Here is a 27,071-nt window from a genome sequence, read left to right on the forward strand (position 1 = left end):
AAAACACGCCCCTTAAGAGAAGGCGAAGGGTATGCTTGTTTTGTTCCCCAGCGTTTTAGTCACCAGCTCCATGTTCGACAGTGGATTTTCAAACGAATGGACAAAAACAAACTTACAACAGAGGGATATGAACCTGAAAATGAATTCAAATTATAAATATTAAGTGCGTGTGGAGTGTGGATGTAACCAATGCAATCATTATAGTACGTCCTGGACACCCTGGGATAGAAATCCAACAACCGATTAGGCGCTCAGTCGGAACGTCTTCAAGCGAGAGAGAGGGACGAGAGCCTGCCCAGTGTCAACAGTGTCAAGCTAGTCTGGGAACCATGGAGGGGAGCAGCAGGGCTTCGTGGATGAAATGTGGCTCTGTGGTGTCCTTAGTGGTCGTTATTCTGGCCATTTGGTTTCGGTCACCGGGCAGTGAGGTACTGGACGGCCGGCTGGACACGGTGTTGTCGTCGCTGCTGCGCGCCGAGAGCAAAGTTGGAATGAAACACGTCGCTCGGCCGAAGGTGGCTATCGGTAAGGGCTAGCACACTTGGCTCCTGTCATTACGTTTAACTTTCCTAACATTAACTTTGTTTCGTCAACAAATGGCTACTGCAATGAAAGGCCCCAACTATGGATTGAGTTGCCGACTATTTTCTTCAATTCTAAATTCCAAGTGTTACTTTTTTTTTGTATTGTGTTGATGCCTGAGAAGTTTGGCTGTGAAATCTACTAGGGGAACTTGGCACAAACCTGAAACCAACAAAAATGTGGCTAAATCAAGTGTTTCATTTCATCGGATTTAAGTGGAACTCGCACAAATGCCGCCTGCCAAGTGGTGTGATTAAATGGTAACTTTAAATGATATACAGGACTGTCAAAGAACGAGCATTCTTTTCTGTCGGTCAGACTCTCCAAATTTGGTCAAGGCAGGCTTTGTTAATCGCACATTAGAATGTTTACAAAGTGCTAAAATGTGCATAATGGCTGCAGGAATTTGCCTCTAACGGTTTTGCATCTCCCCCATAAGATTGCCCATGTGTGACATAGCCAGAACAAAAATGTAGGTAAACCCCGAAATAGAGCTGCGTGATATGGAGAGAAAAAAATTATAATAAGATCCAGATATCGTCAATTTTATATCCCAATACGATATATATCTTGATAGTGTTCCTTAAAACTGCAATTCACTGAAGCTCGGAGTGCGTCAGACGCTGCAGATCGTGGAAGCCTCCTTTGCACAAAATAATCTTATTCCACTCAGTGTTGCACTGAGGTGACTGGTCATTCATTTGAACAAAGTTAAGACACATTTTTGTTCGCCGCCACTGCGGTTGGGCACAAGCACGTCTTCGTGCGCTTTCTTCTTGGTTGGTTTTCGCCACTTCTTCTAGTCGGCAGACTAGGCATCGAAACTGGGAAACGAAACTTTTAAATTTGAACGATTCCGGGAGAACCGGCACATTAGTCTCGGTTCCCATCGATTCTCGATGCCCAACCCTGAGCAACGATAGAGGATTATATTTTATCTACAATATATATCGTTATATCACACAGCTCTACCCTGAAATAGTAATCTTTTTATCACACCCTGAAACTCAGACATTTGTTGTCTTTGGGTGTCATAAGTGTTATCACGTTCTTATCCTGTATCTCCAACCTTTGCCCACTTACAGCCAAATTGATACCTGTGCCTAGTAACTAGTGTGGGTTAGGATCACATCCCACGTCAGCCTAGTTACATCATACATCTAATCAGTGCTTCTGATGGTCAATTGAAGCTTCTACGTGGCATCAAATGTACAGCATGTGTCTCTTTACATTGGGATGTCTCTCTACTAAAGTCGATCAGAACTGCTTACTCTTGTACTTCTCCCCAGGTCTGTGTTTTTCTGTGCCTAATAATAAACATTGTCATCATGTTTCACAAACGTTGCACATTCATCCCTTTGCTGATGCTCTTGCAGGTTTTGGAGGATGTGTGGACCTGCTCGTGGACGGTGTGACGCTGCTCAATAAAATCAGCCTCGTGCCTGCCGACCAGCCCCTACATCACGACTATATAGAAAACGCTGAGCAGCTCTCTCAGAGCTTCGCCTACTTCTTTGGACCAGGCGCTGCGGCAGAGTAAGCACTGATTAAGGTTTCAATTAAAGTAGCTTGTGCGCTTACGTTCCTGGCGGCCCGAAACGTAGCGTGGTGTGGGATTTTAGCTTCGTATTCAAGTTTTTTCACGATCTGTCCATTTTTACGGATGAAACCTGGATGCCGGACAGTTTTGGAGCATATTTTTTGCCCCGACAGAGTCGAACGAAGCTCCTGCCCTACCTGGCTGCAGAGTCAGTGTCAGCGCAGGGGAGCACTTATATACTGCCATTCAATAAAAGTTTGATCATTTTCTTTTTCTTTCAACAACTAATTTGCTAATCTAGCTCTGGTACTAAAACATGCACACAAAAAAACGTCTTATTCGCATATACAATTCACACAGCTTTGACATTACTAGAAAATGCTCTCTCTCCGTCTCTCTCTCCATCTCTCTCTCTGTCTCGTCTCTCTTGCTCTCTTTGTCACGCTCTTTCTTTCACTCGCTTTCTCTCTCCTCTTTTTTAATCACTGTAAACAGATTTGCCACAGTGGGCATTGTAGGTAAATTAAACATATGGCTTAGCTTTAGAAGCGTTGTAGACAGCAAGTGAGAGATGCTGGGAAATACATATGCTTCCACTATGGACTGCCTCCAAGATTTAATATGCCCTATTACTGTATGTTCTGTCAGGTTTAGATGCCTGCACCCCATTTTACTCCGACTGACTCGGTTTCTCATCCGGGCTGTGACTGCCATGGCAAATGTTGTGACACCTTAAAAATCTTTCCAGGCATCCACTGTAATCATTGCCTGTCACTTTTGTCTATCCTGTCGCGCTGCATTGTCTTAGTCATCCGGTTCTATCTACGGTGGCCTTAAACGGTGCCGGGAACAAAGTGTAAACGTAGCCTAATGAGAGAAAAATAAAATCTGCCTCTAAAACAATAATAATACTCAATTTTGATTGACATTGTCAGAGAGGTATTCATTTAAAGTCGATCATAGTCATGCATGGCCATTCCACTGTTTGGTTTTAGAAAAAAAAATCCCAACATGGAACTAGAGGTGCAAGCAAATATTAAGCACATTGGGGGTCCATTGAATGCGCACCAGACTTTTCATTTGCTGCTTGGGCCCTAAATAGAAACGATCCGTTACAGAGTCAAACTCATAAAACATTTATTATAACTTTGCAGGCAATGTTTCACATTTAATTTTAACATTATTAACGGTAACAAACTAACACTCCAAATTAACTTCGATTGAAAAGTAATAATGTGGTGTTGCTGAGGTGTTACTGCTTTGACTGTGAGTCTGCTTATTTCATGTAACTTCTTGTGTATACGCTCTTCTTTTCTCACTTTCTTCTCACTCCTTGTTGAGACTGCTCCTTCTTTTGGAATAAATGTTCCCCAGAAGAAAAAAGAGAAGCATAAAGGGTTAATCTGTTGATGCTTGCTAAACTGAACTCTCCCAAGTTACACTGAGGTTACTGCGTGAATGCGTAAACTTTAAAATTTCTTGTGACTTGGAATCTTATTTTTGCAGAAGATTGTGGTGAAATTAAATTGTACAGCTTCAGGAGCGTACAACCTTAGCGGTTCCTCTTTGTTTGTAGTTGTATTCGTGCTTTACATAGTGGCTGGTAGTTGCTGTGTAGGTCTTTTGTTGTTGTTGTGTTAAACACTGTGCCTGTGTGTCTATGTGGGGTTCTGTCATATATAGTTGCTGTGTAGGTCTTCTTTTGTGTGTTATACTTTGAGGTTGTGTACAAGAGTTTGTGTGTGTGTGTGTGTGTGTGTGTGTGTGCGTGCGCGCGTGTGCATAATGGATTTGTAAAGCTTGAGAGCAGTTTTGTCACTTATATTGCACAGACCTCCGGGCACCTCCTGACTTACCGTGCCTCCCTCACATGCTCTGTGTTCCATCACATTGCGATTGAGAGCTCTATTTTCGTGACTGATGTAAATCCGGCGTGGCGGGCAGTATAAATCTGCACGGAAGCGAATTAGACCTGGTTTTGGTCAGTTCACAGATGAGCGCAAACCGGCGTATTTAAAAGAGGGAGGTGTGTGCCGTGGGGCATGGTCAAAGCCGATTTTAATCATGTCGAATCAACGCGGCTCCTCTCATTCCCTTTAAATACAGCGCAGTGACAGTCTCGTATGGAGAAATCTGTGTGCGGAAGAGGATGATGCGCAATCGCAGCGATCCGTGTGTAAGCAGACCATTGTCACTGCTCATGGTCGGTGTGGCAACAGACAATGTAAGTGGGTACCCTTATTAAATACAGAAGGCGCTTGTGAGCGTTCATATTCCGATTCAGGCAGATGCTTTTACTACATTGCCAAGCAAAGTGGTGAATCCAGATTAAATATATTCCAAATGTTTTTTTAAAATCACATTATGTTTACAGGAGGTAGCCTGGTAACATAACATTACATGTTAGGTTTACCAGGCTACTTTAATTGTAGCTATCCCTACGTTCTTTAATTTAGTCTATGTGAGAAGTAAAAGTGGTTTCCTGCTCACTAATACTTTGCAAATTGACAATAAACCAGTAGTTTGGTTTACATTCCTCCACAGGGGACACTAATTACCGTGACGACTCAAAATAGCTTTGTCATTTTGGTTTCCTCGTGTTGTTATTGGCCGACCTCGCAGGCGCTTCGTGCTGAATGAGACGCTCTTCAGCGAGCTGGTTGAGGCCTCCCGTGACCTACCTGGAAACAGATGGTCGGTGGGAGGCAATGCCCCTGTCATGGCTGGCCGCATGGCCAACGAGGGATGTGACGTGCTCCTCGGGGGAAGCTTTAGCCCAGACTTTACTGATGTCCTTTCACAGCACATCACTGGTATAACACAAAACACACAAAAAGCTTCTAGTATTCTGTTTACTTTATTGTGTTTTAACTGCTTTTATTTATCATCATTGGTATTTCTCCAGTTGCAGGCAACATCGTAGAAGAGCCCGACATACATCTCATCCTGGAGTATCCATCTGGTGCAAAGTGGGGGCGCTATTCCTCCCGTAGAGCCAACAGGTACATCATAGGTGATAATAGGCACCGATTGACATCACGATAAGTTGACCTATCATCTGTGTGCAGGTACATTGTCCACAGTGACGACCATAACCCTTATCTGGCATCCATGGAAGAGTTTGTCAAAAAGCTCAAAGACTTTCATCCAGACCTTCTGGTCGTGGGTGGCTTACAAATGATGGACAACTTTCCTTTCCAGTCTGGTAAAATGAATTGAATGAAGAAATTTGGTTGGTTTTGGAGTGTCGCCACTTATTGTGTGACCGCCTCCAATTGTCCTTTACCTCAGGTGAGCGTGCCTCTCTGCTCTCCCGCCTGGCAGAAGTGCTGGCCACCTCCTCTCCCACGCTCGGTGTCCATTTCGAGATGGCCAGTTTTGTGGAAGAGAGTATCATGGAAGATCTGGTTCATTACGTCATCCCTCAAGTACGCCTACTCCACATTTAATTTAGTTACCGTATTTTCCGGACTATAAGCCGCTACTTTTTTCCCATGCTCTGAACCATGCGGCCTATGTAACGATACGGCTAAAATATAGTTTTGTTTTCTTCGCTAACGGCTATCAGGGGGCGCAATAAGTGCAAAAACAAGACAGGCCCAACTTGTTTAAACGTACAACAGGAACCTGTTCGATCGTAATGCTTAAAACATGACCGTTTCCAATAATGCACTCGGGTTTGGGCATGCGCAGATGCCTCCAGCGTGTAGAAGACGACGACGCTACTTATTGGCGCGCTTGAAGCAAAATGCAGCACGACACGCACGAACGCAAAATATTTTTTATTTTTCACACTCATCATGTAAAGTACAAGAAGAAAAGCGTATGATGCAGCTTTTAAGTTGAAAGCTATCGATCTGCCCATCCAGGAGGGAAATCGAGCTGCTGCACGTAAGCTTGACATTAACGAATCGATGGTGAGGCGTTGGAGACGGCATTGTGAAAAACTGATGCGATGCCAAAAGACAACAAAGGCTTTCAGAGGTCATAAGAGCAGATGGCCCGAACTTGAAAATGTAGTCAGAAAATACGGTAGTCATAGTGTGTCTAAAATGTCAGTCAGTAGAGCCCACACAAATGCTCTAGTTTTAACAATGTTTCCAAAAATGTTGTTTTCTTTTTTTGTTTCTTTTTAGTTAACAGACTTTGTAATGTGACTATTATGTAAGACATTTTTTTTCTGGAGTGGATTGTTCCACTCACACTAAAGTGATTGAAAAGGCGAAAAAATTAAAAAATACCTCCATGCTCCTTTATCCTCTTCTAGTACAGTATGTTTCCCACAATCAAAATGGCACTGTTTGTTCATCATTATCCATGAACAAACACAGAAATGACACATTTTTTCACTTTTGTTTACACTTTGGTGTTGATGAAGGTCTGCTCGCTTCTAAGTGACATTGCATTCATAAGGTTATTATAGCGTAACTATAACATAGAATCTAAAACAGAAATGATTATAAAAAGATCCAATACAATGTCTCCAGGGGTTCAGTTGTTCAGATTGTCAAGGTACAGATGGGTGTGCTCAAGTTAAAGAACACTGGCTGGTATTCCATTTGGATTGGTTTATCTACTGTGGTCTGTAACACAAAGGATAATCAGCAAGGCATCAACACCATGCCTCTCTCAACACATGTACACAATAGTGAACCCAAGTTAATAAATCACTGTATTCAGTAGTTGAATACCTAAACACAAACCAAGCACCTTAGAATGAGGCTCATCATTATATTAGCTTGCATACTAGCCTGATACAGCACTTGCACAAAATTACATGACCTCACACCTGAGTAACTAAGTATGCTATACAAAAAGCACTTAACACGGTGAACGTCAGAAACCTCTCCTTTTGGCATTCACACACAAAAATGAGCGTGAGGAAATAAAGGCAAATTGTAACTGCAAAGTTTGACTACATGAGCAATTGATAGCTGCACTTGTAAGGGAAGAAAACAAAACATTGATTTTTACTTTCACTTTTGCCTCACACAAGGTGCATCCAACGACCACCAAAAAAACAGCCATCCATGAGTTAAAACGTAATGATAGCGAGCATGTAAACAATGTGGGCTTTCTAACAATCTAATGGTGGGCCAAAACCTTTGCACAGTACCGTAGATATTGTTAGAATTTTTTGTATACAGTATGCTGATTGTCATCGTGTTTCTGCTCACCCAGGCGGACTCTTTAGGAATGAATGAACAGGAGCTTCCCAACCTGCTGAGTCTCCTTAAAGGCTCCACCATCACAGTACTTTCCGACCCAAACCCTCGCGTGGCTACCGTCCTGGACCAGATGAGGGAGGTCTACCGCATGGTCAACCAGCGTTACAAAGACTCCATCGCTCAGGACGACGACGCTCAATCGTGGGGCAAGCCCCTGACCCGCCTCCACGTGCACACGTTAGCCTTTCAGGCCATGATTGTGACCCGGGGCTCCCAGTGGAAGAACACCATGTCAGCCACCGCCAAGGCCTCGCTCACCGCCAACCGCCACGTGTGCGGCTCCGACGACATCGACCCCACCAAAGCCAGGCTCATCATGGACGACTCGTTCTCCGTCAGCCGGCGGGAGGGCAGCCAGCGCATCTCCCTGCAGGAAAGCCGGCCCGTCAGCTGCTGGGAGGAGGACGACTACGAGATCTGCGTGGCGCCCGTGCTCGTGTGCACCGAGGTGTACCAGACAGCTGGCGGAGGAGACAACATCTCAGGTGCTGGCCTGGTGCTGCAGATCTAAAGCAATCAAACTGTCTCTCTGTGCTACTAACCACACAGTTTGACTCTGATCATCTTGGAACACAGGCACTGACTCAGGTTAACTGCCTGTCAGGTTAACCCTAACGTGGCGGACCACTCAGATAAGTGATAGAAATTAGGTAACAGAATATATTGTAGAGGTTTGGGTCTTTCCTTTCTAGACCTTTTCAGGAAGCTCTCACTGAATGTGTGCTTTATGGGTTGTATCCCCTTGAATGAGAAAAATGTGCATTTGCAAGCCCTCAATCTATTTTTAGTTGTTTGGTTTACGAGCTGGCAGCAGGCCAGACAAGTGCTTAGCACATGCGCTTCACAGTTCTGAGGTGTTGGGGGTTTGAATCTGGGCTCCGTTTGCATGCTTTCCCCCATGCCTGCTGTGATTTTCTCCGTCTTCCTCCCACGTTCCCAAAAATATGCTTGATAAGTTCATTGAAGACTCTAAATTGGCTGTTGGTGTGAATGGTTGTTCGTCTAATTGTACCAAGCGATTGGCTAGCGACCAGTCGAGGGTGTACCCTGCCTCTCGCCCAAAGTTGCCCAAAGTCTGCTGAGAGAGGCTCTAGATGATCTCGTGTCTCAAGAGGATAAGTGCTATAGAAAATTGATGGATTGTTTTCAAGCTGGTCTTGTGTGTTCCTCGTCTCTTCTACTCAACAACATTCTGCCATATTTGCTGAGTCATTGAAGTCATCTGACTGACCTCCGTTCTCCATATTCAGTTAGGACCAGAGCATAGTGAGCCATATAGAACCTTGGGGCCAAGAGTGATTTTCAAGCTACTAATTATCCAGAGTAAATTCAATCACTAAATACAGAGTCTCTTGCAATCTAATGCCCCCTGTACACGCAAATCCCAAAACCATTGCTGCAACAGAAGCATTTTGGTCACACAGTCGTGCCTCTGTCGCAGCTCTGATACGGCTTCAGAGGGCCCAAAACTGGCGGTTGGACTTCACCCACTCATTTCAGGTCTATGCCGTGGGTACAGAATAGCGACACGGAAAAGTGGACATTGGTAAAATGGGCATTTGATTGAATGTAATTGATCAATTATGAAAAAAAAAAAAATGTTTTTAGCTATTGTTTTTAAAAGGATGGAATGTCCTGGTGTGAGCCTTAGCTTATGTAGTAATGTCTTCCAGACAGCAGACTAGTTAAGTGAACCAGTAGCGCCTGTTGGTTGCAGTCAAAGTATTCCACTACATTTTGCCCCAGTTGTGTCGCAGCAATGCATTTCATCAAACTATCTGTTGGACACAATGAACCAAACCTTGTGTCAAGTAATTGAACATTTAGTAAAAAGGGGCCAAGCAGATTGATTTCAAAGGTCACAACTGAAATCCTTTCTTCTCCCATATTGCTGCGAATTGGAAAGATAATGGTTGAACCGCTAGATGATCCCAGTATATGTGAAAGTATGACTTTTGAGTCTGCTATTTCTTTTAATGTTGTCACTCGCCATACAATAATACAAAAATGTGTTCAAGAGACCACTGCAGATGGGGAATTTTCTATCATTTTGCATCCCTTGACTTCTGTTTTACATGTTTATGTTATCGTGTGTGCATGTGTCTCTATCTTTAAGGACCAAATAAGCAGTGAGGACTGCCCCCAAGAACATTCCACTGCACATTCAACGTTCCTTCTAACCCCCATATTTCGTATTTCGTCACCACTTTCCACCACTACAACTATCTTTAATGAAATCCATGTTCGGTTTGACGTGTATCATGTTACAATGCAACAGGAATGAGGTCAAGAGAAAATAAGCTACCTTGAATTGTTCTCATCATTTTGGTCTAATGATGGGGTAGGAATATATGATTGAGTTAAATGAGCCTTTCTTTATTCATGTGGAAAGGGGATGTTTTCGGGCAAAATGTGCCTCAATGTGTATACACCGTGATGGGAAATAGGCTCACGGGTCATGTTTCAATTTTTTTTTTTGGGCAGAATATCAGCATGAATTCATCCTGATAGAACTGTTTGCAAGCATATCACTTTATCTTCATTCTAAAAGTATTTTCATTGTTCATGTTCTAAAGCAATTTGTAATTGTTCCATGCATGTTAACTCCTCCATAAAAAAAATTAGTTGAGAATAAATGATGACACAGCATTTGGTGTTTTTTGTTTTTGTTTTTTTTAATTATAATTTAATATGCTCAGTTGCCTACCGTTACTAATGTACGTCATATTTGATTACAAAAGTGAATATTTAACCAAGTTAGTGAATATTTAACCAAGTTATGTCCTGTTTCAGTGGCTTCAAATTACTAAGTAGTCCCAGACATGACCTATGCTTCTTTATTTCATTCCACATTTGTGAATGCTTTTGTCTGCGGGTCTAGTCTGATCAGCCTATCATTTGCAAAATATATTCCCCATTTCAATCATTTATGCATCTTATGTACATTATCAGAAGGGATATTAATGCATGCTTAAGAGGTAAGGATGAATATGACAGGTCTGCTACTTTAAATACAACCCGAATTCCAATGAAGTTGGGATGTTGTGTTATACATAAATAAAAACATGTATTTATGTTTAACACAACGTCCCATGCAAATCATTGTATTCTGTTTTTTATATTTAACACAACGTCCCAACTTCATTGGAATTGGGGTTGTAGAAACATTGAACAAACAGCTGTTGTTAAATACTCCCTGCTGAAAACCAAGTAAATCAGTAATGGACATTGATTACAAATCAGGCATATTGTGGCGTGGTCTACACTTCAGGGTCCAGGATGAGATGGTTGAGTAAGTCTTTGCTGTAAATGAGGTTCGTCTCATGGTCAGTGAGGGCTGTCAGCATCTCGTCCATCTCCTCCTGAGTGAAGGCCTCACCTGTTGTTGACACACATGCAAATCGCTGGTCACGGATAAAGTATAAAACCTGAAATGTATGACTAAATGTTGCTTGTGTTGAAGAAAACAAAATACTCTACCTTCATCCATCATGTACTGCGACAGAACATCCGGGTCCAAGGAGCCCTTCTTTTCGTTGTCAAGAACCTCAACACATAATTAAGAGAACACTTTTTAAGCACCCTCATTACATTAGATATGGTCTTATGTGAGGATTACACGATGCATTATATATGTAGTCACACCATTCAAGTAAGTGTTGGAAGTGTAAGTGTTCTCGACAGAGTTAAAGTGAGGGAAGTTGAGCCCAACCCTCCATAGGACAAGGAAGCATATTTGGTTACAACTCCAAATGGATACCACAAGATTTCGCCCAATCAATCAGCTGAAAAGGTAATGATAGGAATAAAATGGTTACGAATAAATAAAAGTGTGTCATACCAACAGCATTTTTATACTGTAACTGTAGTCAAGCATCATTATAATTAATAATATAAAATTGTTAATATTTTTAATGGAAAACAAAATACATTTAAAACAATTCTATAATTTTACTCTGCAAATTTTATGGGGCTAAATATTGAATTTTAGGGAGTAAATGTAGTCTTTTGTTTGTTTGTTTTGTTTTCAGTTGTATAGCCTTATTTGTCCTCATTCAAAATGGTATTTTCATTTCATTGAATTATATTTTTAATGTTGCTACCATGTGCTTTTTGGGTGATTGAATGGTGTAAATAGCATGGCCTTACAGTGAAGGCGTGTGGCGTTCATCACGTGTGTGTGTGTGTGTGCGTGCGTGCGTGTATTTGTGTGTGCATAGGGAGAGTTGTAGAGCAAGGAACCAAAACGTGTGTGCGTGCTTTATTGGGGCAACTGTTAATTTTTACGTCACACTTATTAGTAATTAACAAATACCCTTAGTGAACTGTGAGTTGTTTAACTGGTTTGACTAGTGTAACTATGTTTCCAAGCACAACTTTATGCAAGCCAAACAGTGTGAATAAGACGCAGGCACTCTCACCTCAAACGCTTGAAGCAGCACGTCCTCAGAGATGGGAGGGAACCTTCAACACACACACACACACTCGAGCAGTCCAACCAGCGTTGGTGTGATGACACCAGAACAATGCGAGTACTACCATTAGTCATTAGCAAGCACAATACTTTGAGCTATTTTAATTGCTTGGCTATGATACAGCACACATAATGATAAGCTTTAAGTACAGCGATCGCCCTGTTCTCATGCCCTCCTTGATAGCATTAGGTAACACTTTCACAATGTAATGACAGTCAACAAAGGTTCTTAAGCAACAAATTCTGAAGTTCGATAACACGGCTTATTTCAATTTATTTCATAATGTTTATTATTGCAGTTGTATAACTGCGCTGACTCATACTGAGAGCTTTATTGTACACAATTGGATGAAGCCTGGTGAGCTACACTGTGGTCGTCTATGACTGTGCATCTCTTGCTATCTTTCAAGACAAAATGTGTTCATGTAGTTCTTGTTATCAGATCTCAATGGATTGTGTAAGTGTACCTAATGTTGTGGCATATACGTTCAAGGATGGAGCCATCCAATTGTCCCGACCCGCGTTGAGATTCAATAACATGGTCGCTAATATTATAAAAGACATCGTACTTGTGTTCCATCAGAACTTTGGTCATGGCGGGGAGGAAGCGGTCCAGGTGGATGTATCCTGTTTGGTCCTCTTCCACCTGGTTTGGTAAATGTAGTTACTCAACTGCAGCGATAAGGAGTCTTATCGGGGATGAGGATTGAAGGCCCGCCGCACACCGGGCGACGAAGCCGAACGTGACTGAACCGGACAACTGCGAACAAATTGCAGTCGGCGACTCACATAGCACACCTGGCGATTGACCCTTGCACACATACTAACTGCAATGGAAACATTGCAACCTCCGGTGTTCTTTTCAGGGAAACAATGTTGTGAGGCTCCACGTATACTGTATTTAACCACAAACATCAGAGCACAATTCTTCAAGGAAAAAGCGGATTGCCCTGGCTGCTGTAGCTATATTACAATATTACAAAGAGAGGGAGAAAACAATCATTTGCACTCACATTCCCACCTATGGACAATTCAGAGTCTTCAGTTATCTTAACATGCATGTTTTTGGGATGTGGGAGAAAGTCGGAGTACCGTACCCGGAGAATACCGAACTCCACACCGGAGCTGAGATCCGAACCCAGAACCCCCGAATCTCACAACTGTGGCAGGATGTGCTTGCTCGAGATGATTTATTCAATGAAAGAGTAAACTATACATCAACGCGGGTTCTGACCTCAGCTATGAAGTTGTGCAGGTCTGCCTGACTGGGGAAGCGGCCCAGAGAATAGATGATGGTGCCAATCTCACTGAGGAGAAAAAACAAAAAGTTTTGCATTCACATTTTCATTTGATTTCGTGTAATACAAGTGACGTAAACCTTCAAATTGTTCTTCATATGTCATGAAATTATGCAATAATCACTGGGTGTTTGTTTTGTTATCAATTATAGACGCGCCTTGTACTTGATTTTATGCAAACGAGACAGCATATTGAGAGTCTGCAGTGAAATCCCGTTTTTAAAACTGTGTTTTGCGTTTGAGATGGAGCTCACCGGACATCGACTGTGCTGTTTGATTGGTAGTCAAACGCTTCGAAAGCTGCTCGAATCTTTTTTTCCACCTCTGGGAGAAAATAAAAAATAAAATAAAGACTTGGTCTTAGTTTGCATTGACACTAGTTTGCTAACTCTACTTGAATTCATTTGGGTTGACTTGATCTCGACGCCGGTTTTCGTGGTCATTTCACGGAACAAACCTGCACTTTGCGCGTTGTCCGCCATCTTGTTTGTTGTTTCACGGTCGCCTGGCAACCAAAATTAGGCACGCGCTTTGTGGGGAAATGTAACGAAAATACTGCTACTGAAATAAAAATAAAAATGACAATCAAAATAATAATAATAATTCATCAATTTAAACCAATCAAAAACCCGGCGAGGTTCTCAAGGCAACTTTCGGGTCGTCCGTGTGACGTCACGTTGCGTTTGTCACAGAGTGAATTCTAGCCATGAAATCTGAATTCTCATCATGAAAAAAAGAAAAATTGCCTTCAGCATACGATGAGCTATTTTGTTTCATTTATTAAATTCTGTATTCAAAACTTTTTGGTTGAATCTAACTCACTATATATATCCTTTGCCTGAAAATTAAAAAAAAAAAGATTTTGTTATTTATTGATATTATTCAAACATAAGTATCGATTGAAGATATCACGAATGAAATTGATTGCTCAATCTATTTCCTAACCTTTTATTTTATTTTCGTAATTGCTACATCTCTTGTATAATGTTACACTGTTTGACATATTATTCATTATTGTAATGTATTATTATTATTATTATACTTCATGATCTATTAAAGATATACTTTTGAATTTATGCAATGAATATGTATTATGCATTTATGCAAATCAGTTCACTTATTTGTAGCAGCTTTCCTTTTGATTTACACATACTGAGGGCCACTGTAAAAAAGTTTCAATTTGATATATTATTATTTCCTTTGCATATGCACACCTGTATTTATTTGTATACAGTATTCAGTGGGATTAGACTGTGTACCTAATGAATGCACTATTTCATATTTGCAAATCTTTTCTTTTGAGGGTGTGGGAAAGAAAGGTAGAAGAAGTGAAAGTTGTAATTTTTGTATAAATGGTTCAGAAAAGAGTTTAAGGGACACAAGAACAGCAATTCATAAACCGATTCATAAAACACTTTCCAATGCAGATACAGACAGAATTGAGAAATGTAATCAAATGTGATATTTCTATTCATATTTTCAGACAGCTATATTTAAAAACCTGAAGCTCATAAAGTGGAAGTTCTATTATGTCGCAGAATGGACCTCAGCAGTCAGTCACACTAAAATCCTCCACACTAATTCTGTCTTTTTGTTTGTTTGTTTTTACAAAATTGAGACTTGGCCGATATTTCATATCATTCAATCATTGTCAAGTAACACGTTGAAGAAGAAGACATTGGTCAGTTTCATTGCACAATGCAAACACCTAAGCAGTAACTTTCCCAAGAAAGAACATCCTGAAAACCATGTTTGCCGTTTTAAAAGTTCAAAGTTGCATAACACTCAACATAGAGCGCATGCTTTAGTACTTTTTTATTTAATTTTGAAATTGTACAAAAGAATGTTTAGAAATGATTATCTAACTTAATTATGGCTTTAGTTTAAATACATTATTAAAATAAGACTTTCTTCTGCTCCTGTTGTGTAAATATTGCAAAGAAGTGGTGTCACAGAGTATACTGTATATACCAAGACAGTATTTAACCATAAACAACCATATACAGTGTGCCATCAGTCTTCTGCAGTGTGTATGTGTGTGTGTGTGTGTGTGTGTGAGTGATGTGTGTGTTCATATTTCCGGTTGGCCCTGATGCGCAGGCACTTCCTGCTCATGTCTTTGCTCTGCTGCAAAATGTTCTGGGACCTGTTGTCCAACGTGTTCATCTAGATGCTGTAAGGATTCTTCTTCTTCTTTCCTAACTTCTTGATGAGGCTGAACATGTTCTCCGGGCTCTTCTGCTTCCTCTTTGGCTGCTTCTTGCTCCTGGTTGGTGTCGACGTCTGGCATCCTCTCGTCCAATATCGCCCTCTGATCCTCAACAGGAATGTTGTTGTTCTTCTTTACAGTAGAAAAGCAGAGGGGGTCGCGTTACAGTGGTCAAATAAGATCACTTTATGTAATTTTATTATATGTTATTATATTATGTATTCTGCTGGAACCACGATGATGTGGCTCTCATGTATCATTTAGAATGGTTGCAATTTGAATAATTTAATTTTGTTAATGCAAAAATGTAAGTTCTAAAATTCGATGTCTCTCTCATTGTATTTGCTTTTAATAGTCATTATTCAAATGTTTACAAATCACTAATTAAAACCTAAATTATATAAATAATAACAAATAATCCAATCTCTTCTCCAAATATGTTTTTTTATAAAACTCTAAAATATAATTAATAAATTGAAGTTAAATATGGAATATTTTTAGCAATTAGGATTGTTATCATATACAGTTTTTCCTTCTGAATTTTAAAATACTATTAATTCAACAAAATTACAAAAACCCGACCTGCAGAGTGTGAAGCACCATACAAAGAAACAATACAAAGTCATACACGTACATTTATTATTACTTACAGTCAGAGGTGGTAGTAACGCGCTACATTAACACATTCACTGCCATTGACGGCCTTAGAAGTCAAATATCCATGTTAACTGGGAAGACTGGCAGTGTTAAGTCCATGACAGTTACTTAAATAACTTGTACTTGTCAGAGTAGTTTTGACAACATGCTTTTTACTATTACTTGAGTATTTCTGTTCAGAAGAAACACTACTTTTACTCCATTACACAGAGCTACATTCCGCTACATTCCACTCGCTACTTTTTAACCTATTGCTCTTGCGTTATCGCTTTGTTTTGGTCTCTCAAAGAGACGTCCGCCTCGGGCGCTGTCACATGACTCTGTTTCACCGATCCCATGTAACCACTAGTGAGGCAGTCACATGACCTCAGCCAAAGTCTCTGCGGCCACAAAAAACGAAACCTTTTCAAAGAGACTAATTTACGTGAGCCAAACAAACGAGTCAGAAGAGCCACATTCCTGACCTCACCTTCAATTGTTTTGTTTATTATTATTATTATTATTATTTATTTATTCTTTTGGCACGGTGGACGACTGGTTAGAGCGTCAGCTTCACAGTTCTGAGGACCCTGGATCAATCCCCGGCCCCACCTGTGTGGAGTTTGCATGTTCTCCCCGTGCCTGCGTGGGTTTTCTCCGGGCACTCCGGTTTCCTCCCACATACCAAAAACATGCATTAATTGGAGACTCTAAATTGCCCGTAGGTGTGACTGTGAGTGCGACTGTTTGTTTGTTTGTATGTGCCCTGCGATTGGCTGGCGACCAGTTCAGGGTGTACCCCGCCTCCTGCCCGATGACAGCTGGGATAGGCTCCAGCACGCCCGCGACCCTTGTGAGGAGAAGCGGCTCAGAAAATGGATGGATGGATGGATTTATTCTTTTACAATGACCTTACAGACTATGAAAAAGAACAGCTACGTCACGCACTAAGCTACCTTGTTCCTGTTTTCAAAGTAATCTCTGCTTGGTGAGCCTATTGTGTTGTGTTGTGACCATGGCTGAATTTTCCTTAATTTATTAATTATTATTATTTATTAATTAATTTATCTTATGAAGATGAAATGTACTATTGTTTTGTTAAAGTGATAGTAGGCAATTTCTGCATTGCAATTTGCATTTCCCCCCCATGCTGTGATTAAATAAATGATTAATCAGAAATTACTCATCAGTTTCGCAGTGCAAAAGTCATTTTTTCACTGAATACTTACTCTTATTCAAGTAACTATTTTACCTTTGCTTAAGTAGCGCTACTCATACTTGAGTGAAATTTTGGACTACTCTACCCACCTTTGCTTACAGTGTACTGTCATAATGTAATACGCAATTAGGGTGTATTGTGCTAACCTCCGTGTGAACCAATGGAGAAGAGAGCAGCTCCGAGGGGGCCAGGAGACCATCCTTGTTTACATCTTGACTCTGAAGAAGGAAATCCACCAAGGACACCACCTGAACACAACACCGCCACAACAACAAAACATATCACACTCTTATGAATGAAAAAAATATAATGTTTGTGGTCACACATGGTATACATGTGCAGTCACTTCTCACCATGTCATTGGACTGGTCCTCAGGTGCATGCTGGGAGTTGTAGTCAGACAGCAGCTTCATCATTTCCAAGCCGTCCAGGCGTTCACTGCGGTCGAAGTCATAGAGACGAAATAGGTAGAACACCTCTGACCAAACAGAAAGGATAAGTTAAGTTCTTATTAAACTTGACATTTTTAACATTAGTGTCGTTTGTCTACTCGGTCAGCCCTGTGAAGGTCAAAGTTGAATCGGTGCTGATGTTTACCTTCATCCCGCGTGTTGATCTTGACATCGTCTTTTCTTGTTAACTCAATGTAACGCTGCAGCAACCTGTGGCACACACACACACACGCGCACATATTTTAAACACACAAGTGGTGTGACAATAATAAACAGGTATGTGTATTTTTGTTAAGAGTAGCATAATATTACAAACAGCTCTCAGTATGATACAAAATAGATGACTGCAAACTACAACCACAATAATAAACATTCCATCCACCAATTCATTTTCTATAGCGTTTGTCCTCAGTAGGGTCACGGATGAGTTTGTGCCTATCCCGAGCAGACTTTGGCCAAGAGGCAGGATAGACCCTGAACTGGTCACCAGACGATCACATGGCACATATAGACGAACAAACAAGCCTTGAAATGTACTTTTTTTTTGCTCACCAGCCACTGTGGCTAGTGGTTTCCCAGAGTTACTCGACACTCAGCATTTTCACCAGCCACGATTTTGTTGTTGGATAATAGGGGTTCGGTGCAGACCAAAAATGTTCTCAATCCAAATACAATCGTCAATGGGGTGGGTGGGAGGGGCTTGACTAATGGACCAATGAGCAAACACTGTGTGAAAACAGTGCTCATGGGAGCTGCAGTGTCGTAGTCTCACATTGCAATTGATTTGTTGTACAGATGGCATTTGAGAAAACTACAGTTAATATATGTACATATAAAATTCACCTCGCCGATGTGTCTAGTGGGAGTGGCGGTGTTACCTACCACTGCTGAAATTCACCCACATTAGGCGGCTTGGCAGGTGTTAATGTCAACGCCAAGCCCTGCAAATAACCACTCACACTCACATTCCCACCTGTGGACAATTTACTCTTCAATTAAACTAATTTCCATCTTTTTGGGAATGTGGGAGGAAGTTGCTATACAGAGAAAACCCACAAAAGCATGACCACACACACGCTACATGGAAGCCCGGAACTGAGATGTAAACCTCAGAAAAGTCAGGCAAACGTGTTAAAAAAAGACACACATTTTTAGTAAAAAAAAAAAAAGAAGCTAAACGATCTGCCAGTTTCTCTTCTTGATAAGATTGGACAAAACGAAACTTATTAATTTCAGCTAAGATTGCAATGTGAATCCGTACTGCACATGTAATCTTATCAGTGTAGGAGGACACATCATTTTCACAACACAGCAGCTAAAGTCCACTGTGACCAGAGGATAGATGCTTGGCCCACTAAAATAGTAATGTCCATACACACTGACACACGTTATCTACTGACAGTTTTGTTGTTGTTGTTGTTGTTGTTGTTGTGTCCATTACCTTCGCTCCTCCTCTCCTGATCCAAAAGGATTGGTCAGCACGTTGGAATCAGGGTAAGGTTTTTCTGGATCCGCCCTGTGGATATATTGTGCAGTTGAAAATGCATAGATCAATTAAACATTTCCCAGCCAATATGCAAATATTTCTGTGTAACACCCAAATGATCTTCTTTTAGACTAAAACACATACTGCAGAACTGAGCGGAGATAACAATTATACAGTATAAATGCTATTGTACAAACTGACAAGACCCTCAAAACATCTGCATAAACCATTCAGTGTTACAAAGCTGAGCAACATGCACTTACTGCAATGAAAACATGATGTGTTTTACCTTTGAGGTGCAGCCTGGGACAGGTGAACCTGCAGGACCAGAACCACAACCAGAACTGAAGGGACCAGTCTACTCAGATGTGCATCCATGACCACGCCTAAACAAACACACTTATATGTAATGATATGCTATCATGCAGTGGTTATCAACTGCTGTCACCGTGGGACCCGCATTTTTTTTAATTGTTGCAAAGTCACGACCCACATTTATAGAAGTTAAGGAAAATAAAGATTTGTTTTGCTTGTTTAAAAAAAGTCTCTGAAAACACATGTACAGTACATTTTTAAATACTGTTTAAAAGACGTTTGACGCCCGCTCGCCAGAGACTGAGCTGCACTGTATTTGTTTACGGAGTAAACTAGTGACGACAGACCCCGCCTCTCACCCGAAGTCAGCTGGGACTGGCTCCAGCACACCTGCGACCCAGTGAGGATAAAGCGAGATAGAGAACGGATAGATAGAGCACAAGTGAGTACAATTTCTCGTTTCTTACCTAATATGTTCCATTTGGGAACTCGGTACGCCTCTGTACTGTACCGAAAAAAATCCGAGTACAAATACATGTAATTTGTTACTAGCTGTCCGTGACCCACTTTTGTGTCCTGACCCACCCAGTTGAGAATCACTGCAATAATGTAACCACTAACAAAGTTATGTTGTATAAGAATCTATAACCTCCTACCACCTTACCTGATACAATTATTTTTTATTTATATTTATATTTTATTTTTTTCAAAAATGCAATTTGCGATGGTTGTTGAATAATTTAGAATGCAATTTATATTTGAAGGAGATTAAGTTATTAAATCGCCGTAATATGCCTCTGAGACGTCTCCATTTCACCCCCAAAAAGTTTAGATTTTCCATTGAACTTCATATTCATTGTACTAGCTGCTATGCTGTTAGATATCAATTTTGGCCAAGCTCCCACTCATTCCCCACACAATACTATATGTGGGCTTGATGACAGGGTGGACATTTTTGGCTAATGTTAGCACTTACGGCATAAGATGATTCGGTTAGCAAGCTGATGATGTACTGTTAAACAGATATATTTTGAATGTCTAAAAGGTTTTCATATCAATTATGACAGAATGGACATGTTAAGCCTGACAGCATCAGACCACACACTTATTGTGAAAATTATGGAACATAAGTTTAGAGGATTTTTCTGTAACTATTCACTGTAGAAAGACAAAATTGGTGTAATTTCTCGTGTATAATGCGCACTATTGACTTTTGACAATTTTGGGGGATAAAAAATGCGCATTATACACTGGTAGTAATGTCACTGAAAATATTATATATTTCTTAAAGGGGCAGGTGGACAGCAATTTCAGGAACACGAAAAATGTTCAGGCACGGTGGGCGACTGGTTAGAGCGTCAGCCGCACAGTTCTGAGGACCCGGGTTCAATCCCCGGCCCCGCGTGTGTGGAGTTAGCATGTTCTCTCCGTGCCTGCGTGGGTTTACTCCGGGCACTCCGGTTTCCTCCCACATCCCAAAAACATGCATTAATTGGAGACTCTAAATTGCCCTTAGGCATGACTATGAGTGCGAATGGTTGTTTGTTTGTATGTGCCCTGCGATTGGCTGGCAACCAGTTCAGGGTGTACCCCGCCTCCTGCCCGATGACAGCTGGGATAGGATCCAGCATTCCCGCGACCCTAGTGAGGAGAAGCGGCTCAGAACTGGAAAAACGTTCAATACGATTATGACAATAGAATATACATGTTTCATCAAATAACATGGCTAATAAAAACATGTTGAAATTGTCATTTTGTATCATTTAACAACTTAATCCACATCCCCAAATCACAGACATCTAATTGAAAATGTTTCTTAAAATCAAGGGAACCCATTTTAAGAGAATTATGCGTGCAAATGTTTGAGCACTGCTCATAAGACCTCAGAGTTTCATGATGCTGCTACATTTTCGTGATGACTAAGTTATTGTGACGAGGACACCAAAGGCACTTTGGAGTGATATTAACTTTCCCATTCGAAACCAACTGTGCCAAAAGGAAGCAAGAAGTAAAAGAAACCACTGTCGAGCTGGGTCTGTATGTAGCTGTAGACATTTTTACACACTTGCTTTGTGTTGGAATTCCCAAGAGCGTGTGCAAGTGTCCCTAATGTGTGACCACCGGTGAGCGAGCGCGCGGAACGAAAAACCGGTTCCACGAAGCGACTGTCTCAAAATGAAAGAGTGAGCATGAGCCAAGACCGCAGACGATGAATGCGTTGCAGGAAAGTAAACTAACGTGCGATGCAGAAGACGTGGCGGAGAACAATCACACAATCACACAATCACACACGCACACTCACGTACCTGTCACGCCAGTTGAAGTGAGGACAGAGAGGTCATTAAGGGTGAGCTATTATTCTGGAAGTGTGGCGTTCACGTACCGGTAGTAGCGCCCCCTGATGCTGCTGCTGCTGCTGCTGCTGGTGGCACGTGAACGCGCCGCGGGCTCTGCACTGCGTCAGACGCGCGCTCCCGGCCGCCGCCTGCACCGGAATGGCAAGTGAGCGCGTTGTCGTCCACGTGGAAGATCCGCACAGCCGTCGGCCACGTCCACAGCGAGATCCAGCTCGTTCCGCTCGTCTTGACGCCAACTCGGGATTTGGTTTCACGGCTTGCGTGACAGGAGGGTTCCGCCCAGTTGCGAGAAGTTGACTGCAGAATTGCTTCGCTTATTTCGACTACATTGGGCGCACTCCCGCACACAACTAATTTGCCAACACAAAATGCATCAACCCTCCATGTTTGGAGTCGTCCACAAAAGAAAAAAGGGAAGGTGCCCATTGTCAATCTTCCGGATGTTTTCTTTTCCGCTGCACAACATTGCGGAGACTGATATTATTTATTTATGTGTTGTTTTCAATGTTAAGATCTAAGAACGACTGGAACTGTAGATAGTCAACATCATATATAATGTCGGCATTTATTAATATTCTCACTTGGAATTAACGGATCGGGGCATACTGGGCATGCATGATAAGCTTAGGCTCCTCCTTTTCCAAAACAAAATCGATATTTTGTCTTTTTATTCATTTTTTTTTTCAAATCATGTTCAAATAAAGATTCAAAACAACAACAAAATACCTGATTTATTACCCCACTTAACCTCAAAGCAGAAGAAAAATCACGTGATTTGCTCTAACCAATGAGGGAAGGTCAGGCTCACGATAATAATAACACGCAAAAAAATAATAATGTATTATAAATTATACGTATTATAATGTACTATATATTATAAAATAACACCTATCATTAAAATGTGGTCACACAGGAGAATAGGTAGGTGTTTTCATTTAAAAAAAACAAAAAAAAAAACATTCAAGATGACTGCAGAGGTGCATGAGACTTACTAACGATCTTCTTCATACCGTTCGATATGTTTCTACTCGACTGTGATTGATCCTGGATCATCTTTTGTGTGATTTGTAAATGAAAGTGTCAATTTGTCCAGCGCAATGAATGAATCAGTGTCCATTTGATGAGAAAGTTTAGTCGTTGCCATTCCTGCTAACAACCACTGGGAGGCGACCCACTAAAAAGTAAAGTAGTGTAGTACAGTATATATTTCTTTTGTTCATACCATTATTGCACGCGTTCACAGATGAATCAATGTATGACTAGGTTTAAGTAAGACTACTTTGAATTGTTTTTATTGATCTTAATTTGACAAACAACATAAAACATTTGCAGCTACACTGTGCAATACAAAGACGCACGTTATCATGTGTTTGTCCTACTTTCACTATGTGCAGTATATGCACATTTTTATGTGAGGAAAATTAAGGGCAGGTTGTGAGACTAAATGTCTCTGGGGTCTTTTTTTGTGAAAGAAGATTCATATTGGGGATCTGAAAAGGAGCAAACCTTTTCAGAATCACTTGCCGACCTGTGATTCCCAACTGAGTTCTTCCTCACAGCTCCCCTCCTCTGTCAACTCTGAAAATAGAAAATAAAGCTCACACGGCCACGATGGCAAAGCATGTAAACAACAGTGCGGCGCAGGTTCTCTGGAAAAGACACACCATACTGTACATGAACATTTAGACTCGCAAATGTGTGGTTAATGCCTCTAATTGCTGAGTTGCAGCTTTGAAAGTGTGTGTGTGTGTGTGCGTGTGCATAGTGATGCAGAAAATGAGACAGTTGGACTCAGAAAACACAATTAATGAGACAATTCCCATTCCATCTTGGCTATGCAAGGGAAACTATTACACAGATGAATTCAAATTTTAGATTAATTAGTTTAGTTTAGATTAAGTTTTAGATGAATACATAAGTAGGCAAATTCCTGCGTTATTTGTATATTAAACAACCATTTTAATAGGGATGTAATATTCTAATATCTTGAGATGCTTCATTTTGTTTAGTTTTTTTTCAGTAAGCTACACTATATTCATCAAAATTGTAAAACATAAAATCATGAAATATTTAACTCTGGGTGTAATTGGACAAACAACCATTGTCACTCGCCTATGGAGTACCTAATGCATGTTTTTGGAATGTGGGAGAGAGCTGGAATACCCAGAGAAAATCCACGCAAGCATGGGGAGAACACAAACTCCACGCGAGAGCAAATTAGTTGTTTCAGAAGCGTGTATGCAAATGGTCGCCCTTCGGGATTGTGGTTATCAGTACATCGGTATCTGACCCTAACCCCAGAAGTAGTCCTCACTTTCAAAAAGGTTAGCGACCCCTTACCTAATGTTTTAAACCATGTGATGTTACATCTCTTCGGTGTGCTTCGTTCTACATCCCCTTTACGCATGAGACTTCAATTAACAGATGTTTAGTCCATGTAGTATTTTGTGAGCGCTGTCCCCGCTTCCCAGCACCATGTCACGCAACTGCAGGACTGTTTGTTTTCAGCATAGCCCAAGTGCATTCACGTGCATACACACACACACACACACACACGCACACACACACACACACACACACACACACACACACGAAACTCAAGCACAGGTCCCATTTGGAAGCCCCCCCACCTCCACTCAGTTGCATAACAGGGATTACCCTGCGCTATTTTATGGGCCCCAACCGTCCAAACCATGGCAGCTATTTTTAGGTCCTGACCCCCAATATAACATCAACACATGTTCTGGCATATAATGGCTAAATTAACATTCATGTGCGCAGCAGGGGCCTCACATAAGAACACTAACATCAACCTATGTGAGGCTCTACTTAACGCTTTGTTGCCAACAGTTTTTTTTGAGGTAAGAATAATCAGTACAGCTCTCGGTGGTATGCAGTGTAATAGTCTCGCGTTGCATTGCACCACAATAATAAACGTATCTATAAGTGTCAATCCAAACTGAGCATTATCTTTAAGTCTGATTCATTTGTATTCGCTCTCAATAGATCAGCGATTCCCAAGCGCTGTGCCGCAGCACATTAGCGTGCCCAGAGAGACCATCAGGTGTGCCGTAGGAAATTATCCAATTTCACTTCATTGTCAGGAAGTTATTATTCATTCAACTGCAAATAACGAATCTAAGCGACATATAGTGGTTGGAAGAACAATTAAATGCGCTTCCGGTAGATGGCAGAAGGTACAATTAATGTTATCCATCTATTGCAATTCATATAACTAGTCATGGAATGCACACACTGAGTAAGTAAACTGAGATGAAATATTCATTTCTGTATATACTTTTGGTGCCATTTTTGTTTGGTTGTGCGCAGTGAGATTTTTCTTTTCTTTTATTCTCCTGTTAGATTTTTCTAATACAGTGGATAATAGTCTAATCGCCCCTGTTTAAATGTCAGTTGTTTTTGGTTTTTAATATCAAAATGAGACCAAGATAAATCATTTCAGCACTTGTTTTCACCATTAATGTGACTGTTCAAGAGGGGTAGTAAAAATAAACAACTAAAATGATGTGGTTGCCAAAGTGTGCACACCCTCTTACAACCCAGATGTGGCTGTGTTCAGAATGACCCAGTCACATTCCAACTCATGTTAAATGGGAGTCAGCACACACCTGCCACCATTTAAAGTGCCTCTTAATCTCAAATAAAGTTCAGATGTTCTAGCAGAAGCCTGAAGGTTTCGTGCTAACACTGACTGGTATTTAGAACTGTTCATAATTCCTGCCTTCCCGTTGCAGCTGAATAAAAACAACCCTCAAGCATGATCCTGCCACCACCATGTTGTTTTTGTGCCAAACGTACATTTTGGAATTATGGCCTAAATGTTCAACGTTGGTTTCATCAGACATAACATATTTCCCACATGTATTTGGGAGAGTTTCTTTTGTGTTTTGGAGATTTTCTTTTGAGTTGTACAGGTTATAAGTCACATGAATGGTGTGAAAAAAGGTGAAATGAATTACCTAGGTCTCATTTTTTACATCACAAAAACCTGGCATCGAACAGGGTTGTGTAGATTATTCTTTTTTTTGCCACTGTATGTTACTCAAGGTTAACACTACTATACTGTATCTTGTAAAGAAGTACCTAATGTTGTGGCAACTCAGTATTCAACCACTTAAGAATGATAAACAACACAGGTCAACAACAAGTTTATTGTCGAAGACTTTTTGCTGATTTATGGCAATTTTGATGTGCCGAATCCAAATACATTTGTTTGGCTCAGTCAGGTCAACTTTTTGAAATATGGCCACGATTTTATTTTATTTTTTTTACATTTTTGTTTCTATATACAGTTATTTTCGCTTGATATCAGGGGTTCTGAACCTGGAGGCGAGCCCCTCTAGTGGTGTGTGAGTCCTTCCTTATAAGAAATGAAATACTATTCAATGTACAGTACGTGAAGTTTGTAACATTTGATTAATAAACTGTGTCAGAACACAATGTTTTTCTCTTCACAATCTATCTCAGATGAGAAATATTAACACAAATCAACCGATAATGTGACAAAAATGTAAATGTGTATGATAATGTCGGTGTATTTGGTCCAGTTTGATCCAGTTCCAGATTGGCATGAAGAAGATGGACAATATGCGCGCGCGCGCACACACACACACACATACACAAAAATGCCAGGCATTTCCATACACTTGAGTTTGTTTGAACTAGTTACCGTCACATTCCACAAACCTATTATTATGAATTTCTGGTCATTACAACTGGACAGCCAGGAAGCACTAATTGTGTTACAGTACAATAACACACACACACACGTGCGCACACACAAAACAGTGCGCGATTGCCACAGAGAGGATGTTTCTCTTGCACTCTGGCAACATGAGTGCACTTCTTGTACAACACACACCGAGAGGGCAGTTCCGCTTCATCATGGGCGACTAATTGCAGCCCAGCATGCGGCCAGGACGTTTTGACCCAGCCTCCAACGGTTATTAGTCCACAGGTTTTTATGGACACTTATTCCAAGTGTATAAGACCACCTGAGCACAGCATGTAGCCGCGTGTTTGAGACAAGCGTGCCCAAGGAAAGCTCGATATTCCTGACTTTTTGTGAGTAGTGTAGTACTAATTGATTGCAAATAGATAGAAACACAGTTGCACCCTATCAAATTAAAATAGAAGCCATTTCATTTCATCAATGGCCACTTCCACAATAAGGAGTTATAGGATTCCTTGATGGTTTATGCTCTATGTGGCATGATATTTGGTATTTTACATATCTTATTCAATTATTTTGATA

General features: G+C 41.0%; 3 protein-coding genes across 3 annotated transcripts; 1 reads left to right on the plus strand and 2 right to left on the minus strand.

Annotated features, from left to right (window-relative positions):
* The first annotated feature begins 52 nt into the window (after positions 1-52).
* On the plus strand, positions 53-9,999 carry adpgk2 (ADP-dependent glucokinase 2). The gene is made up of 7 exons (XM_061765908.1): positions 53-525; positions 1,959-2,118; positions 4,745-4,935; positions 5,028-5,124; positions 5,191-5,327; positions 5,414-5,550; positions 7,304-9,999. The coding sequence occupies exons 1-7, from the start codon at positions 330-332 to the stop codon at positions 7,859-7,861; spliced, it is 1,476 nt and encodes a 491-aa protein (XP_061621892.1). The 5' UTR covers positions 53-329; the 3' UTR covers positions 7,862-9,999.
* Positions 10,000-10,005: 6 nt separating this feature from the next.
* Positions 10,006-13,794, minus strand: efcab2 (EF-hand calcium binding domain 2). Its single transcript, XM_061765909.1, has 7 exons — positions 13,580-13,794; positions 13,377-13,446; positions 13,059-13,131; positions 12,394-12,470; positions 11,772-11,814; positions 10,831-10,897; positions 10,006-10,729 (listed from the first exon to the last, which is right to left on the minus strand). The coding sequence occupies exons 1-7, from the start codon at positions 13,602-13,604 to the stop codon at positions 10,611-10,613; spliced, it is 474 nt and encodes a 157-aa protein (XP_061621893.1). The 5' UTR covers positions 13,605-13,794; the 3' UTR covers positions 10,006-10,610.
* A 657-nt stretch (positions 13,795-14,451) lies between these two features.
* On the minus strand, positions 14,452-22,804 carry cgref1 (cell growth regulator with EF-hand domain 1). The gene is made up of 8 exons (XM_061766302.1): positions 22,789-22,804; positions 21,823-22,109; positions 19,414-19,442; positions 19,080-19,154; positions 17,784-17,848; positions 17,540-17,664; positions 17,333-17,434; positions 14,452-15,463 (listed from the first exon to the last, which is right to left on the minus strand). Exons 1-8 carry the CDS (start codon positions 22,802-22,804, stop codon positions 15,194-15,196), a joined length of 969 nt encoding a protein of 322 aa, XP_061622286.1. The 3' UTR covers positions 14,452-15,193.
* Between the last annotated feature and the right edge of the window lie 4,267 nt (positions 22,805-27,071).

This window comes from Phyllopteryx taeniolatus, chromosome 2, assembly GCF_024500385.1.
Source record: "Phyllopteryx taeniolatus isolate TA_2022b chromosome 2, UOR_Ptae_1.2, whole genome shotgun sequence".
Classification (NCBI taxonomy): Eukaryota; Metazoa; Chordata; class Actinopteri; order Syngnathiformes; family Syngnathidae; genus Phyllopteryx; species Phyllopteryx taeniolatus.